The sequence below is a fragment of the Actinia tenebrosa genome, unplaced genomic scaffold (assembly GCF_029948245.1).
Source record: "Actinia tenebrosa isolate PJP-AT-01 unplaced genomic scaffold, QUT_ActTen_1.0 PGA_scaffold17__23_contigs__length_9995812, whole genome shotgun sequence".
Lineage (NCBI taxonomy): Eukaryota > Metazoa > Cnidaria > Anthozoa > Actiniaria > Actiniidae > Actinia > Actinia tenebrosa.
In genome coordinates, this window is record NW_028292577.1 from 2393233 (window position 1) to 2412602 (window position 19370).

At 37.3% G+C, this 19370-nt stretch overlaps 1 protein-coding gene across 7 annotated transcripts in view; it reads left to right on the forward strand.

The window, feature by feature from the left end:
* The window catches only part of LOC116306706 (uncharacterized), a 59193-nt gene that overhangs the window by 36722 nt on the left and 3101 nt on the right, over positions 1-19370 (forward strand). For 5 of the 7 annotated variants that reach the window (XM_031716794.2, XM_031716792.2, XM_031716796.2 and 2 more), the window contains 7 exons: positions 3043-3306; positions 3662-4153; positions 5303-5410; positions 6138-6263; positions 13515-15047; positions 17929-18085; positions 18706-18990. In XM_031716794.2, the coding sequence (XP_031572654.2) occupies positions 3043-3306; positions 3662-4153; positions 5303-5410; positions 6138-6263; positions 13515-15047; positions 17929-18085; positions 18706-18961 (2936 nt within the window). In that variant the 3' untranslated portion in view covers positions 18962-18990. The remainder of the gene's footprint in view (positions 1-3042; positions 3307-3661; positions 4154-5302; positions 5411-6137; positions 6264-13514; positions 15048-17928; positions 18086-18705; positions 18991-19370) is intronic. The other 2 variants (XM_031716797.2, XM_031716798.2) reach the window with 2 other exon arrangements.

The following is a 19370-nucleotide window of genomic DNA, read 5'->3' on the forward strand; positions in this document are numbered from 1 at the left end:
AAATGAAAAAAATGAAAGAATAAGAAGTATAAAGGTATTCTTTGGTTTGTTTATTTTAATGCAAATAATTCCGAAGAATAGCTTAAAAACAATGTCTACTTTTTTATTCGTTTGCGGACAGATGACAATTTTGCACTAGTATTAATTGTCGTTGGACTTTAGCAGAATGAACGGAGACAAATTAGACAATGCATAGGCATACGAGTAATGAGGCAATAAATTAGAAAAAGAAAGCAACGAATAAATTCGTTACTACTAAGCTAGTAACTACTGGGGCTGGATCCGGAGGTGTATTCGCGGGAGCCGGGAATAAAGGGATGAAATATAGCGCGGGATTCGGGAAACTATTTTTTTTTACGTGATTCGGAATATTGACAACGGCCGTGATAACTCGGGATTTGCGGAATTCAATGTCCGGAATGCGGGATTTTGCTTTCTGATTTTCATTTATTTATTGTATTTTCTGATTTTCCCCCCTGACATTATGTTTGATTTTCGAGGGACACTGGATTTCGGGAAAAAATAGCGCGTGTTTCAGGATCCTGAGCCCTCCCCCCTCCTCCCCCGCTAGTAATGTTTCAGCTGTTTCATTATTTCATCGTTTTGAGGTTCATAATTTTCGTCCCAGTCAGGTAGGATTGCCTCCTGCTGTAGAACTCACTTTCATAGACGTTTCTAGCCCATTGACACAAAACTAAAAAGAATAAGAATTACTCTTAGAAATCACAATCTCTTGATTCTAATGAGGCGTTAATCAAATGGGAATTCCTCGTTTACCTCGTAGATAATAATAACAAGGTTTAATAACTAAGTAATTATGGCACTAACTACTAAAACTGTTTATCGCTCTTATTATTATTTCTTGATGAAAAAATCTCGGACACTATTTTTTCTTCTGAAATTTTTTCATTTTAGTTCATTCCTCGAGGACACCGACGGCTTCTTGTAGTAATCCTTTTTTATCATTTAACGTACTTGCAGTAATTTGATTTTTTCCAACTTTCTTACATAGCTATACCATTGCACGAAGCATAAATTACATTATCACTATAAGGTAGCATAGCAAACATGGTCCCCACCAAGTAGCCTAACAAACCGCGTCCAGGAGTCTGAAACCATTATACACAATAAGCAACAAACTTCATAAAATTCCAATCAATTTTGGCCAAATAATCGCTGCTTGTTCAAACTGTCACATAGAGTTTGAATAGAGTAAAATTATTACTTTGGGCAAATTAATAAACCCTAATTGAAGCTCTTCTTCACCACTAAATTAATAAGAAATTCTCGGCGTAAATTTATTCGCTTGCAAAACATCACGCTAGTGGTTATTTTGGTTCAAAAAACCTTGTTGAATCTAAGCTGTGTTGAAGATAAGAAATCAGATCAACGGTGAAGGAGAAGGTTTCTGTCGGGGAAGGGAAGGAATGCAGGAAGCTCAAGAGATTATAGTCTAAGACCACGGGTACTGGTGGCAGAAACTTTCTGGGAGGTAACAGAGCCACAATGAAGTCTGGCTACTCCAAAGTACTGTGATTTGAAGTAGCTACCACAGTGGGATATCTACTTAGAAGAATTTAAAATCTCGATACGGTTTTGAAATTAGAAATCACTATTGCAATTTAAAGACGAGCATTTCAGAAGACGGCGAATACTGAGAATTCATTGATTGACATGGCTTGTCTTAGTTTTCTTCGGAATGCTATTCTCGCTGGGTGTTTTGTAGTTCTTTGTGCAGTCTTGAATAGCACAGTTAGCGCTCGGTGTAAAAATTCATCTTGTGAAGACAGAAATAATTCATCGAACATCACGGGCCCTCGATGGAAAGAAGAGTTGAAACAAGAAGAGGGTATGTAGTGAAATCTCTCTGAAAACACACACCTCCATTCCAAGATGGCGTGGAATGTTGACCATTCTTCTCTCGTTGCCCCTGGCTGAATCTAAATTGTAATCCAGCCATTTTTTGAAAGGATTTCAATTTTGGGTTTTTAGCTTTCTGGTTTTAACGACTCATTTAAGTTTAATCAGCAAGGTGCTATCGAAAAAACTCATGAAAAAGAGTTGAGAGAGCAAACAGTGTCGACACTGTATTACGTACGTACATCAATTCACCTGAAGATATTGGCATTCGTACCGGTTTATAGATTGAACCATAACGTTAGGTTTGACAGTATTTAAAATTTAAACGTGTTTTGAATTATAGGGAACAGTATATGTACAGCTCAGTTATACCCAAGGCATTCAATTTATTCATGTTTTAATATTGGCATAATCCTATTTATATATATATATATATAGCCCTTACCACCAATTTTTGATGCATTACATTTTTTTTTTCATGTAAAGCCGCTCTCTCGGAATTTAGGTGTCTATAAGTTCACTTCATTTTCTCTTTCGTCTTTGAGTTTAAAACAACAAATTTAATGATTCTAAAAAACTCCGCTACTTCAACAATTGATTGTTATTAAATTTAGTGTACAAGTATTTTGTTAGTGTTTGAATTCATACAATAATATCAGCTTCACAAAATAACTTTTAATCCATAATAAAAAAATATTTTTTTCCTTTCGATTTTCCCATTGTTTTCGTTTTCGAACTATCTTGTTCTATTCTTTCCTCATCTGTTTTTATCTGTCCGATTAGGTTCGGAAAATCTTCTTTCGTATGTTTATGAATATTTTATGGATACGACTGTAGCCGTTTGTAAACTTAGCTTTCGACTTCATCGTACCGTATTACCGTCGATAAAAGAGCGAAAACACTGACTTACGGAATAAGTTTAATGACTATTGCATTCCAACGTGTTAAAAGTAGGTCACGTCCAGGCCTTACCCCTTTAGACCAAATTAACTCGTACGGTCACGTGATCCCTTTTAAACCAAGTAACTTGTAGGGTACGTGATCATGACCTACGTACCCTTATAAACCAATCAGTGTCTTGGAACCTTATTCTAGTGGTTCTAGCTTGCTCGAGATGCTCATGCCTCGGTTCCGGACTCGCTACAAATTTCTTACTCACAATTTTATTGTCTTTTTTATCAGGTTCGCGGTATCCAAATGCAGCTCATTACTGGCCATTCAATGCAACCTCGAGTTCTAAAACTCTTCTTGATGTGCGAGGAAGTTGTAAGACACTAACTTACAATGGAGTACGTACTACATCCGCGGATCAACTTGGTGACGTGCTCTCCCTGGACGGGATCGATGACTGGATAATCATAAGTGGTATTCGTAGCAAATGTATTAATGATCCTACACTTTGCAGTAAAGGCTTGACAGTTGCCTTTTGGCTTAAATATCACGCTGGTAAGTGTTAAATAAACCTGCGCCGAGACATAAGGCATCCATTGCGCATAATTCATCTACAAAAAGGAAGTTCTGTTAGGGAAAAACGTTTTCAAGGCTGAGGGAACACAGTATTCCTTTTTGGTCATTTTTTTTATTGAAGACGGTATTCCTTTTTCATTGTTGCCATTGTTGTTTGGGGTGAGGTGTTATAACAGGGATTCTGCGGTAACCCATTTTTAGCTCATAGCATTTGTATGGTCACGCTTGCTTCCATTGCAGCCTTGGTCACACTAGCTCTTAAAACTCGGAATAGCTGAGAGCATTGAGTGAATGCAATTCTTTTAAAATTTAATCTTTACTTAATCTTTTGCAGGCGAGTTTATTTTGTCTGGTGGACGTTACACCGATCATCAGAGTGGACCAGGATTTCGTTTCATTTGTTTGAACTGCGCAAGCGCAACCTCCACCGACAGCGACAGCCAACAGACAACGAAGCGCTTTGTCCTCGAACTCTCAACTCAAAACCAAGAATGGAAGATTACTTTAGACTTCCTTCCAAAAGCCTGGTTTCATTTCGCATTTACTTGGCATCTTGACCACGGCCTTAAAGTTTACAAAAACGGGAAAATAGTCGTAAAGGATACCACTGCGAGAATGGTCAAGTTTCCCGCCTTAAGTCATACTTACGAAACTATTACTCTTGGCCGGCCGAATAGCATTTCCAAGCTACACAAGTATGGGAAATTCGATATCGGGCATTTGGTGATCTGGCGGTACGAGCTCTCGGCTTATGAAGTAGAGGTCGCCTTCCTTACCGTGTTGGCCAAGACTACTAAATCACTAATTTGCTGTCATTTCAAAAAAAGTAAATTAGCAGCTGTTAATTCTATAGCAATACTACCGCCCAGCAATTTTATATCAAACTTAAAAGATATAGTTGTTGAGTTGAGTTGAGTTGGCCTCATGTAACATGGCGCACGTGGCGACACAAAAAGATGAAAACAACGTTGTGAGCTTTAAAAGTCGTCGTTCAAAAACCTGCAACATGTTGCAGCAAAGAAATATCGCTAAAAATTGTAACGGCGCGCGCGCCCGTGTTACACGAGAAAAGGTTTTCTAGCAACATTGATGCGCAACATTATTGCATGAAAAATCGTAGTTGTAATGAAATCGTCTCATGCAACACTACCTTTAAATTATTCAGAGGCATGTTTAGGTACGTTTGCATTCTTGGTGCGTGCGTTAGATAGGTTTTGATCGAGGACCTGTAGACTGCGATCGAGTGTGAACCCTTCAGAGACCTTTTTAGCCACTGCACACTACTGGATACAAGCCGGCAGAGTCGTTAAGGGGTCGGCTGAATACACCATGGCACTGGACTTTGGACTGGACGGGCTTGGAAATTGCTGCTATGAAGATTGAATTTACCTATGCATTCCACTTATCGTTCAGAATTATTGCGATTATCGCTCTATTATTTATCAATTGACACGGCTTTCTTTGTTATTCACAAGGTTTTATTTTTATTATAACCCTCATTATAAATGCGGGGTCAATATATAGTCATTAACCGGGTTAATAGAGAATTTTAGATTTACGTTCACGGCAAACGTGAAACGTCAGTTGACCAGTAAAAAATTCTTTTAGATTACTGAAAAAGAATCGCAAAAACGTCCAAGTAGTAGAAAAACAGAAGAGTATTTGCGCTTGGTGAGAAGGTTTGTAAAAGGTAAAGTAAAGTACAGGAAAACTATGAAAACGTGGTCACGTTTGCCGTTTGCGGGGAGAAAAAAAGTCAATCTAAAACTCTCTAATAACTATATAAAGACATCGCATTTACGATGAGCAACATTTAATAGAAAATATTCTCAATTGATAAATAAAATACTTAATTACCTCGAACGTCGGCAATAAGCTTATACCTCCCTCGGGACTGCGGCCCTCGGGATGTATATGGCTTATTGCCTCCGTTTTCGGTAATTAACTCTTACATAATTCTACATGTTACTTTCAGTTGATCCATGTTTGCTCAATCCCTGTTCTAGTGGACCTTCCTGCAGGAACATTGACGAGAAACATTCCTGCATCTGCCCTGATATAACTGAACAACCATGTACTGAACGTAAGTATTTTTTAAAATATAAAGCCTAAGGGATACTGCGTAGGTTTATGTTATGCCAATTCTGTATGAATAAACGCAGTCGAAACATGACCTCGGTGAGTAAAGTCGCATTTCTTGATGGCAGAAGCGTTTGAGAACAATAAGGTCAAAAAATATTCTATTAATTTTAAGCCTGCTGTATTCTTTTGATTTTGGAGCAAATAGCTTGGGCGTCAGTAATACTTTGCCCATTTCAGACCATGTGTAATTCCCTATCATTTCTTAACTGTTGCACATGAAAAGACACATGAATATGAGTACAACAAACAAAAAATTTTATTCTCAAGAATATGACACGTGTCCTGAAATGGGAAAATATTACAACCAAGCTAAAATATTCTATAGATGTTAAGGCCCACACATCATATACAAAGACCGTTCAACCGACCTTTTTACTTTGGGTGTTTCCATCTTAGACCATGAGTAATATTCTTTGTTTGAGTTGAATCCATATTCATAAATGTGTTTTTTCATGTGCAACCAAGCTCAACCGTTATTCAAACAAAGAAATGATACTCTAGGGAATAACACATGGTATAAAATTGGAAACATTGCCCCCAACCCCAAAAGATCTATAATTCAGCTTAACTTGCCCAATCTTAATCTTTTTATAAATGTGTGAATAAATATAACTGCACAGAAAAGTGTACGTTTTTCTTTAACCGTTTTGCGAAATGTTATTTGACAGACTCTCGCATTTACCCTTGTGTTGATCGATCCGATGACTGCGGGATGTTTGCAACTCAAACCGGCTACTGTCAGTACCACAAGAGATACATGATGTCCATGTGTGCCAAGTCGTGCAACTTTTGTGGTAAGTAATGCAACATTTTGCTTTGAATGAGATTTTTAATATTGACTAAAATGACTCTGGGGTATGATGACGCCACCTCAACAAACAAACGTCAGATATTTCAAAAGAGGGTTTTGCACCATCACGTGACGACAGCCATGTTAGATGGCAAGAACAATATAATAGTTTTACATGAGAAATAGCTCAATTCCCAAGAGCAAAGGAATTTTATTGTTCTGCTATCTAACTACAGGCAGTCCAAGCAGTATTATGGGATGGGACACGTTATGGTGCAAAACCTCTATCACCTTTTGGATGGAGGATTTTAAATGACGATTAATCGGGACCGCTTACTGCGGTGTTCCGCGATGGACTCGAGACTGATGTCATCAGTTGAATTATTGAGAGCGAACGAAATCACTGCTCATTTAATCAGACTGCTCGTTAACAGCACGTTCACGGTCACGGCACGTCCGTACCGTTCGTGTTTCGCAGTAATACACAAACTGCTCTTTTTCTAAAAAGATTTGACACCTCTCGAAAAACTGAGCAATAAGCCTTTCAAAAACAGCCGAAAGGTTACGAAGGCGTTATTAGTAAATATAGCTACCAGTATCCAAAATATATCTCACGTCCAATATGGCCGACAGTGGAATTTATCCCGACATTTTTGAGGGTGCGCGTGCCCAACGTGTGCACTAAGAGAATATATGAAGGCATGTATATCATAATCTTAACTTGATAACCTGGTTTCCTCGGGACATTTAAATTGATTTTGTCGCAGGACAGAAACATGGCGGTAGTTCGTTGTTCAAAGTGTGGCGTCATGATATCTCAGAGTCTCCCCGTGTAAATCCTGTACCATTTGTTCTGAGGAGATGATCAACTTATGTTAATAATATACTAATGTTTTAATTTATATCAATAAATATTAATATATTAATATAAAAAATAAATGCATGAATCTAGAGTGGTAAAATAATCTCAGCACATGTAAACCAGTCCATGCACCATAAACGGTAATTAACGAGTCCGCTCGCTTTGCTTTGCTTCGTGCAATCCTGGATTGAAAGCGTTCACGTCGTAATTAAAGGCGTGTATTCTTAGAGGTAAACAGGCAAAACAACTGAGATGATCTGATACGTTAAACTTGCGCTATTATGGTACTGCGCATGCGCAACATGATGTACCTCGCTGACCCAGAAATACCAAATCATATTTTACAATTTTAAGTTGCTCAGTACTGGAAGCTTGGATGAAGATGCTTGCTAGTCTCTTTTATTTTCATTATTTTTTAACCATTCTTTTCATTACATTTTTTTTCATTTTCCTCCTGACGTTGCATTGTGGATGTCCTTATTTTTCCTTTCCTTTACATGATGTTAGTTTTCAAATCCTATTCGACTAGATACAGTCTTTCTTACATCTTGACACTCTCTCATTTTCTCCCCTTAATTTATTGCTTTTCTTCTCCCTCATCTATCTACGACACGCTGCGATTTTGCAGCTTTGATTTTTAAAGCCTCAGAAAATTCTAATGATAAGCAGCAAACCTTAAAAGTATGGTTGTTGCATAAGAAATAAGCTGATTGCACGTGGCATTATTTTAATGTGCATGATTGAAGAGAATTGCCAATGGCGGCACATATAGTAACAAAGGGCTGCCTACAAAGCTGTATAGCTTGTCGCATGCTTATTGAAAATACTACTTCCTATATCAATAAAGCTGTGGGATCTTTACGATTCCTTTATCAATGTATGAAGATATTACACTTGTAGACAGACGGATATAGTCTGCTTAGGTCTTAGCTCGTTATTGGTTGAATCACCAGTCACTGGGCCTGCGCGCTTGCCAGCCACTACCATACCATATCATAGTTGATTGACATCATCATTTTAATCATGTACTTGCATTCGTCATCACTAACACATGACTCATACTTTAATCCACGTAATGTTATGTAATACATTACCTTTCAAAGCGGCCTGATTGGTTCTGCTGGGGGTTTGACGTGGAGTCTGGGCCTGATAGGCGTGTCTGCTGTTCAGCTGTTCAGCGGTGTGTCTTTTAGGCTCCAGTCCACCACATCTCAGCGCCAGCAGCTGGCTGCGGTAACCAATTAACATCATCTTATCCTCTGTATAATTTAGAGTAACAAGAATTAATGCTCCTCAGAATAATTGATTGATTTTCGAATACTATTTCATGTTTCTAATCTTTATTTCGAAGTGTATTTACCGTTTTCATCTCGGCTTAATATTTTTAGTGCTTTTATTTTTTCTAAATTGTCAATGACTTCTTTTCTCCTTGAATATGTATCAGAAGCGTAGTATTTTTTGTTATATTTAGCCCAGAAATGATGTTTTTTTTAATGACAGCATGTATGACGTAATTTCCCCACCCTATGACGTAACTTTATGTTTGCATGCGATAGCACACCCAAACTCACCCCCTCCCCCCTCGTCGTCCGTGAGCAATTTAATCCAGGATAAAAAACGTACCCGCACTTGGTCAACTTATGACGGCAACATAAAGAGCACCAACCACTGATCACGAATGGAGATCAAAGACTAAGAACCTCTCACCTGTGAAGACCTCACTGAACACAATGCCAGAGCACAAACAGCAACAGAAGCCAAGAATGGACAGTCCTCACGTGACAATCACATGAGCACAACATGGCTATCACGTGCATGTAACTATGACTACGCATGATTGCACTGTTGTCAAGATACAAGCTCCAACTACTAGACCTCTGTAAATACTATGGTACTATTTTTGACATGATTTCAATAGACTTAATGAGATTTTGAGTTTTAACTTTGATACTCGACGTAGAAACCTTTACAAGGAAAAAAAACACGCACACACTGCTTTTATTTATTTGTAAAATTCATCAACTTGTTTCGATAATTATGTTTATTTGTTCGGATTCTATTTTTCATAAAACTCGTTAAATTACTACGGTTAGTCGTTCCGAGTTGGACTGGATTTTTTTATTAGAAATTAAGTATATCTAGACTTACATGCAAATAGAAGTTAAGAATTTTTAAGAAGTTAAGAGTTTTTCAAAGTCAAAAATAAAAACATACACACAGAGTTATTTAGAAGAGATTTTCAATGTCAAAAAAACAAACAAACAAACAAAAACAAAAACAAAAACAAAACAAAAAACAAAACAAAAACAAGGAAAAACAAAAAAACAAAAAACAAAAAAAAAACCGAACAACAAACAAATAAGCAAACAATGGAAGGTGATTTACCCTGCCAGGACTGATGTCCGTATAGAAAAAAACCGCACCTGAGGTCTTGAACTTCAAGGCCAAACGTTCATTTTTTCCATTTTCCACACTGACTTTAAGTTATTTTTTCCCCATTTCAATTTTTATTGGTTTTCATAATCTTTTTTGTTGTTTGGCAATATAGAGATAGAAAGTACCGCCTTCTCGAACAGCCAATCAGGAAGCACGATTCTTAGGATACGTACACCGGTCTGGGAAAAAATCGGAGCTTATTAAACCTGGACACAAATATTTGCTTAAAAAACGACTTTTAGAATATTAGTTATTTTTCAGAACCGATTAAAAATATAAGTTATGAATTCCTTCCAAATAGTATGATGGATAATTGGTATTAACTGGATTATCTAAATCTGGATCTTAGTTCTTTAAGGCAGTGAACTACTCAATACGAGCTGTTTCAAATCTATAGATGTTTTGAACGCTAGACAAATGGACTGCACATGTCTTAATGATGTTTCTTAATGACAGTTTCAAAATCATTGAATGAGAAAAGACGTCAAATTTTAGCTCCAAATCCTTCATACAAACCCAGATATTATCTAGCGTCGTCCAGAAAGGTGTCTGTGAAAATAAGGGTTAAGATAATTTTGATAAGGGTATTGTGGCAATAATTGTAAAGATAGAGGTGTTTTTAAAAAGAAATTTCTAATCTTAAAACACTGGATTCAATAACCTTATAAACAATGGAAGCTTTTTTCGACCTTTTAATATTTTTTTCTCTGTCTCAATCCGAGTATCTTAACTCGCCGGAGGTCGAGTTATGTTTTCCTTATTAAACTCAGTCATAATTCAGTAGATATAGCCTTGTTAATTTTTCATATTTCGTTTAGATTCCAAAAGACACGTTTTCCTTTAATTAAAAATAGTTTTCCAAGAACCAATTTACGGCGAACAAAGGATCAAGTTTACTCTTCATAAATAGTTTATTTACATAGGGCGGATAGATGAGTGCTTAGCACAGTGTACTTCACATCGTTTTACGCAGTTCAACTTCAGCTATTTTTTACTGTAGAAGCTATCTTAATCTTCATATGATCATTCAGGCGAATAACTTGAAAAAGAAAGAAAGCAGAAGGGTTGAAAATCCCAATTTGGTGCGAGTTTGGGAATTACAGCAGTGATAATTTTATATAATAATAATTTTAATAAATTTGATTTCTTAGCTTGTATACTCGATGAAAAATGACAATGGTTTCAGAACAAAAACTCTTATCTTCTAGATTGTTCTTTGAGTGAAAATTAAATAAGTTCGCCTAATATTTTGGATATTTTTTGGTCCTTTTTGACCATGTTGAAGCAAATAATAAGAATTTAATTAAAGAAATTCATTCGTTAGTTTAATCGTGTCCAATGTGTTTTTGGCAACATTTCCTTGTTAATATTTTGCATGACACATGCCAACGCAGAAGAAAGAACCGACCTCCAAAATAAAAGGTTAGCCTACACATCGAACGAAGGGCACTGTTGTGTTGCTCTGTCGGTGCTCTCATCCATTAATTATTATTTGATTATACTTCCCTGCATCGAAATATTTTCTGAATACTTGTGGTTTGAAGTAAGTTTTCATTATTAACGAAAAGTACGAATAAACTTGTTAATGGTGAATATATTTCTAGTGTTATTAAGAAAATTTTTTTCAAATAGCTCACACTTCTAATGCTAAACGACAACGAAAATTCTAGTACTCTAGAAATATCCGTTTTCCGTTCAATATAGTTCTGTAATTCTTAGCTCAAAGTCACGAAAGATATTTTCGCTTTTTTTACTGATTTATTTATTATTTTTTTGAAACCTCCCTTCAAAACACCTACTGTGTCTCTCTAATAGCATTTTTTCTCATTTATAGCATTTTTATTTATTGATGCCTTCAAATACTGCCTCTTTTTAAGCGAGTTAGTCCGAAGATAATTCTAGATGGTTTAGTTAGTTTGACTGCATAACATTTATCCGTGGAAAAAAAAAACAAAAAAACTAACTAACAAAATCGTACAAATTAGTGCAACGTTTCGTAGGTCTCTATAGCCTACTGATAGAGGTCTACTTAAATTACAAATTTGTGCAAACTTATGGAATTTCTTCCAAAGTTTTTTTTCATGGTATGCACTCTAAACTATTGTTTGAAAGTATATTGAAACGTTTAGTATCGTTACAACGGGCAATGATATCACTTTTCTCTCAGAATCAAGCTAATTACAATACATTGAGAGATTAAAAAACAAAAACCAGCGGTGTGTCACGTTTGGAATTCACCAGCCCTAAGGGCTTTTGTATTTCTTAGTCAGTTGCAAATGGAGGAAGATTTCCTACGAACTAAAAATATAACTGCATGGGAGACTGTTATACGAGTGACTTACACAGGTAGTTAAAATACCAATTTATCGCCTTAAACTGAATATCAAAGATTTTATCGAATGGTAAGCGATTCGAGTCATAAATCAACATTTGAAAAAGTTTTGGACGATAAACAATGAATATATTTTGTATTTTGGCTTGGAAGGTGTTTTTCTTGCGTCGATCAAATAAATTACTTAGAAAAAACAAACTAGAAAAAAAATGTCGGATATGAAACGACCAAAGTTATATTTGCTCACTGAAATCCTCCTATAAACACTAGAGTCAAAAGTAGAATAACTAATAAAAATATACAATTCATATTTTAACATGTAACTATGAAATCAATCATTTAAAGCAGTTTTCTGACATTGTTTTTTGCGCTTCGAAGCAAGATTCTTACAATTTCGTGACAGTATTTGCAGACGACTTTTCATTTTTCAATCAAGGACATTTCCCCCCGAAAGCTGTTTCTGTTTACTTTTACAAACGCTACGTTTCCTCACAAACACATATCTCTTTTTCCTCAAAAAAACTGAACATAGTTGTTTTAATGGCTTCCGTGATGCGTTTCATATTCTCAAATTAATGCTCCCTATTTCTCTCTTTAGATATTTCCAATTAGACTCAATTTAATCCAAAACACACAAACCAACAACCTAGAAAAATTATGCATAACCGATGAGAATTCTACAGAAAAGCTTGTTTTCAAATTTTGGCTTGATCATTCAGATGGTGGTAAAGATTATGGAGTGTTTGAGCTTAAATTTCGATTTTTCCCCCTAACCACACGAACGGCAATTGGTTTATCTTTTCATCAAACGAAAAAAACACACCGAGGGAAGTCGTTTTTAGATAAATATTAGATATAGTCCCTATTTCCTAGTCAGAAAAAAAACCATTATTAACATAAGTAACATTTGTGGAATATATTCAAACCTCGCAATCTTTTCGAGAATTTCTTTTTATCGTAGTTTAAGAAAAATTGCTTATTTTTAGTTGAAATTAAGAGAAATAGTTTCTGTGTTTTCTGTAAGCTGTATTGCTCTTTGTTAGCCCACAAGCGCGTGGCTTCAGTGTAGTGCATAATGAAGTTTTATTATCGTCCCTGTAATCGATATTAGCGTGAAGTCATTGGCTCTTGGAAGTCTCATTCAGCGGTCGTTACGCGATCATTTATAAAACCTTCGGAAGGTAATACCAAAGCAACCGAGCATCTTAAATTTAATTAAACGGAGTAAAAGCTTCTCTCGGTATCTTCGCTTTTGATTGGCTGGTTTTGAAGTCGCCACCTGTTTTAGGCGCTGTGTCGTTTTCTAGCTTTAGCACAATGTTTTGACTTGAAACGAGTGAATTACAAGTCAGCACTTCTCAATGGAAGAGACGTTTGTTTTTATTACTGGCATTTGAAAGACCATTCAGTTTAAGTTTCTTTTGATATGGAGCTTGTTGTAAGTCGGTCCTTATACCAAAGACCGCCATCCACTTACATTCATTCATAGTTAGTGGCGTACTCGCTCAACATGCACAAGTTATCCGTTGCACTTCCCTCTCAGCGAGGGAAACACTTGCAGCAGCACATTGCACTTGGGGTAGTCTTCCTCATGATTCTTTGTGTTGAACTTTGTAAACCTTCAGGAGACGTGAATGGTGACCGTTCATCAACAGTTTTGCCACCATTACAAACATCAGCACCAGAGGGCTCGCTTCTCAAGACCAATATACCTACATCTACGCCACGGTTAAGCGAAGACAGAATCAAGTCTCGTACGAGCAAAATTACTGATCATACATCTTCTAAAACCGGAGGAAAGAGCTCAGAAAGCGGATTAATTCGAGTCTATGGCAATAGGTCTAAATCTATGAGTACAATTAATCAAGATGGAAGCGAGCTTCCCAGTGAAAAAACAAGGGGTTCTACTGAATATGATCCGAAAACTGTCGCTACTAGTACAGGAGCTGGGTTGAAATCTTTAATTGACGCTAATGCTGACGGAAGTAAATCCAAGCCATCGAAATCCTTAAGTATATTGTTGCTGCATTCGATGAACGAGAAGAGTTTCTGGCACGATCAGAAGAAAAGTGCTATTCTGCAAACTACCGACAACACACATGATGCCCGGAAGTCTACGAAAACTACGATTACAAACCTATTGCCTTCGCAAAAACCCGATGAGACTATCAAGACAACACGGATGACACTCTTTCCCAGTCCCTCTATAAAATCTAAAGGTAAACCGCCAATTTCATCTCATTTTACAGGTTCTGTAGCGGTTACCCAGAGAAGTATTATTCGCCCAGAAGCAAGTCCGTCCTTTATAGGTCCTCATGAGATTCATACTGCAGGTTTTGGTTCCCAGACTGTGTTATTACAACGTGATGTGTCTAAAACGCAAAGCCAGAGAATGCCAAATGTTTCACCAACTCCAACGCCGTACCCTACAGTCCCGAAACCTCAGTTGTGCGATGTAGGGCTAAGTAAGTCATGTATTTGTATGAACTGCCAGGAAAATACGGACCAGACACTCGCATGCTGTACTGATGTGATCGGACCGGAGAAGCTTAATGAAGCAGTTGTGCTTGAAATCACCTCGATATCTGTACTAGACTTCCTTGCCAAGCAGCCTACGTTAAAGATATTATTAGGTGAAATTGTTGCTGATTATTGCACCCAAACATCGTGCATTCAAGATATTCAGTCCAAAAGGTTGAAAAGGAATGTAATTGGTGATGAAAGTGCGCAAAATAGTGGTGTAAAAGAGTCCGAACAGTTTATTGACACAATAAGACCTTATCCTCCTAGGGATTTGCCCACTAAGAGTCTGTTAACAACGACAATTACTCCCTCCAAAGCGAGACCTACGAATGTAAAAGTAGTAGTGTTCAAATTTGCGCCAAATTCTGCTCACGGTCAAAAACTTTCAACGGGACTTTTCGTGACGGTTACTTCTATTGTTGGTGGAATCAACAGAACTTACGTTCTCAAAGCCGATGTTCTAGCAGGACTTGTTCGCCGCAAAAGAGACGTGTTCAAGAGAAAGCTAAATATAACGATTGACTCTGTGATGACATGGAAAAACTGGCAAGTTACAGTGAGTAGCAAACCGAGGGTGGCCGACTCTACGACATCATCTGGATTTACTCCGTCCGTTGGAGCATCAGCTACACCAGGTAGGGCATCACCCGGTAGGCCGGGGGGGGCACACAGGGTGTGACCCATTATTTTGGTACAGCTCCACTCTAGTCGTCACTTTAAAGACCGCAGGGTCATTGAAGTTTCCATGACAACAATCGAACGCACGCCCTGTGTGAGCCCCCTTAACCCACATAACTTGGTCGGTGGGCTACCCTGGTGCCATTTTATCAATTTTTGGAGATTATTCTGGAAATTTTTATTTCAATGAGTCAATCAAGTGGATTGGGGCTCTCACAGAACGTGTTCAGCTTGTGGCAAGTGGGCTGTATCTCAATATCCCGCCCGCACGCCCACCGGCTGTTTAATCTTATTGAAATTAATTATCTAGCATGCCTCAATATATCTATAAATACATTGGCATTTAAAAACGTATACGAAATTCGATTCACTTCTCTTAAAGTTAATGGAATTAATGAAGTCAATTTTTTCAAATCTATTTGTCTTAAGACTTCATCTGACACATAGCTAAATTCACTTACATGCGCACATGTTCACATCATTGCGGTTATTCATCACCTTCTACAAAGATTCCAAAAAAATCCCCTGGGCATATTATATTCTTCCACTTAATACTCTTAATGTCTCCAGCTTTGAACACAGTAATTCATTACTTTTATTTGATATTTTTATTTATTTATTTATTCATTTATTTATTTATTAGTTAGTTAATCGATTTGCGTTTTGCCATCACGGATGGCAGTTTTTTGGCGCGATGGCATCATGTGTAGTTAGTTAGTCGTGAGCTAATAAATCTAATAATAATTTAATAAGCACAATCCTTGAACGCACACGAAAACACCGTAATTCTAAAAAAATGCACGTTAAAGATAAAACAGCACCTTATAAAAACTGCTTATAAAAATCCACGTTGTTTCCGTATTCGTGCATATTTAAACCCTGTTAATTAAAAGGTAGATGTATGATGAAGTATGCATGCATGACAGGCAGTTTGTTACTGTCATTGTAGTTTGAAGTGATATTTTATAATATATATTCAGCTGATGAAGTAAGAAAGAACGAACGGACGGACGGACGGACGAACGAACGAACGAACGAAAGAAAGAAAGAAAGAAAGAAAGAAAGAAAGAAAGAAAGAAAGAAAGAAAGAAAAAAAAAAGAAAGAAAAAAAGAAAGAAAAATAAATTTCAGCAGTATTTTTGAAATAGCTAAAAGTATTTCTACAAAAGGTGGAAAAGGAACAGATAGCTGTACTTTGTAATGCTTCGTGGCTTATAGTTTAGCAAGCGTGCGCTGATTCCACATGAACGTTTTGAAAAAGCACTTGTACTACTCATCACGTTCTACTATTTTAGGCCAATTGCATCACAAAAATTCTAAATTTACCTCGTCTAACGAAAAAACATCCCAGGATTAAGTAAATCTTAAAATGTTTCAAGAGACACTCACCGAGCACAACACGCAAAATGTTTGTATAGTGTTGTAGCACTAACCGTCTAAAGAATATGGCGCAATAATGTTTTGAACTAGACACTTGGAAGTACTCAAAGTGATTACAGCTCACAAGGGGTTTACAGCTCCAGGGGTTCTTACGTTGCGGCAAAGGTTTAAGATTTGGCCGCTAATTCATTGGAAATTAAGTGCAATTTACTATTTAATCAACCCAAGTAGCTTGGGAAATCATTTTTATCTAAATTGATGGTGGAGTACTTTAGTGAATATTGAAGTGTGCTCTTTGAGTCTATCTGGATTTGTTTAACGATGTTGACCTTGGATGAAGATTTAGAGAGAAAATAGGCCTCTTTACATTAGGCGTAATGTTTTCCCATAAAAATAAATACACCTTTTTACCTTAGGTCGGCGTGATGTTTTCCCATTTCAGACCACGCGTAATTCTCCTGAGAATAAGATTGTTTGTTTGAGTTGTATCCATACTCATGTGTCTTCTCATGTACAACTGAGCACAAACCTTAATCAAAGAAATGATACTCTAGGGGATGACACGTGGTCTGAAATGAGAAAACATTACGCCCAAGGTAAAGAGCTCTATTGAAATCAAACCCGTATGACTCACTACATTCTACATAGGATGTTGTCACGTGATACAATGAACAGAACACGTGACTTACCTGTAAGCGGTCTAGTTCGCATGTTGTTGTTATATGTCCGCAGTTTTGTATATGTAGCTTGGTAAATTGTTTCGTTTGATTTTGTATTATTTTGCTTCGGGCTCATAAATAATTTCACATGCATGCAGCTGCAATTTTAGTTAAATTGCTAACAACACCATTGGATTACAGCTTCTCTGTATTTATGTTCTGTATTTGGACCTCCGCTTTCCCTTGGTCATACTGTTTTCCCATTTCAGACCACATTTCATTCCCTAGAGTATCATTTCTTTGTTTAACGGTTGAGCATGAGAAGACACATGAATATGGATATAACTCAAACAGAGAATCTTAACCTAAAGAGAATGACACGTGGTCTGAATTGGGAAAGCACTAATGTAAAAAGGTCTTTTGGTTCGAACTAAAGCTAAATCTTTGCATTTGGAATCCAGCAATACAGAAATGCAAACAAACTGCCCGCCTAGAAGTTGCGTAGGCATTGTCATATATGTTTGTTTCGAGGTCGATGAAAAAACTGGGTCGAGTTTGCATTACAATGCATTGTGGGACTGTTTAAGGGGACATATTTCCAAGATGGCGTCTTACAATGCATTGTAATGCCAACACAGTATTACTGAACACATAAAAATCCATTAAAAGTTAATCATGAATTTTTGCGTAATGTAAATTTAACATAATATAAAAATATAAAGATATTAATTTAGTAACTTTTTCAATGAATAGAAAAACTCAATAATACATGTATGGTTATTTACTGGATTTCTTTCAGCTGACACGCCGGGACCTCCAAGCGTGGAAGGACAGGAGGGACGTAACTCTACGACTAACATGTCACGTGGTACATTCATTATTGTACTCGTGACAGGGATTGGCGGCTTTGTTGTGCTGGCCATTATAATCATCTATATGCTTGTCAAGTTCCTAAGGTAAGTGCATCAGCTCTGCTAAGGTACGATATAACGATTCCCGGCCTTGTTCCAGTGGGAATTTACGAATCACGAAGACATGGCAGCCATGCTGGTGACATAACAATACTCCAGTTTCGAATTCTCTGTTGCTCAGAGTTAGCCCCGATTTGTGTAGATTATTCAGTGAAGGCCCGCTTACTTCCAAAGTGTTTAAGGTATCAGAAGGGTCCCCTATTAACCCTATAGGCGCTACCTCAAATTGTCCCTGGGTTTTACAATATTTTGCCATGAAAGTTCACATTTTCTGAAAGTTAAATAAACGTCCTTTTCGAAAATTCATTTAGAATTGTCTGTTTTGGAACATCAAAGACTTTTGGGATGTGTTGCTAAAGGAGGATCGTCTTGCCTTTCTATATTTAATTCACCATCACCAAAACAGAACTCGCGGGAATTGTTTTCTGTCTACACAGTATTACACGCATACAAATACGTGATTTTGAAATTCTCTTTCTCTGCGTATATCTGTGCGTAACCAAGATAAGGATCTCGAAATGCCATAAATTCCATCTACACACCATTTAAGGCATTACTTATACAAGCTCCATAGAATTAATATCAAACCTTAATTTACTTCTTAGGCGTATGAAAGGAGAATTTGTACCTGATAAGATTTACCCCAATGAACAGAAAGCAAACGGCGGCTCTGATCAGTTGATACCTTCATTTGTTGATCCCTCGACACCAAGAATAACAGACGTACCAAAGAAAACTGTAAGAACAGGAGGAGGAGGAGGGTCTTCCGGCGCAGGAGGAGTACAAGGGTCCGGGGGTGGCAAGAAGAGTAAGAAACCTATGGGAGTCAAGGTTACTTACAAGCCACCAAAATGGGATTAAAGTTGTTGTTATAGGAATTAGAATCATGGGTGAGTGAATAATGTATTTATATTAAAAAACGTGTTGGCGCACCACACCACATCACACCGCACCACGTCACACTTCATTACTACCCTGCGCACCACACCACACCACATTACATCTCATCTTACCGCACCGATACTATACTGTAGCGCAACACATCACATCCCGCCGCACCACAACTCATCACCTTGCGCACCACATTACATCACACCGCACCACGTCACACTTCATTACTACCTACAAAGCATTTCGCTTTTGTATCACAGCGTGGGACAATCACAACAGAGCTAGGCTCCAAACTAAGTGAAAGCCCAAAGATCGAATTAGAATTTAGAAGTTTATTTTTGAGGAGGGAGGAAAACCGGAGAACCCGGAGAAAAACCCT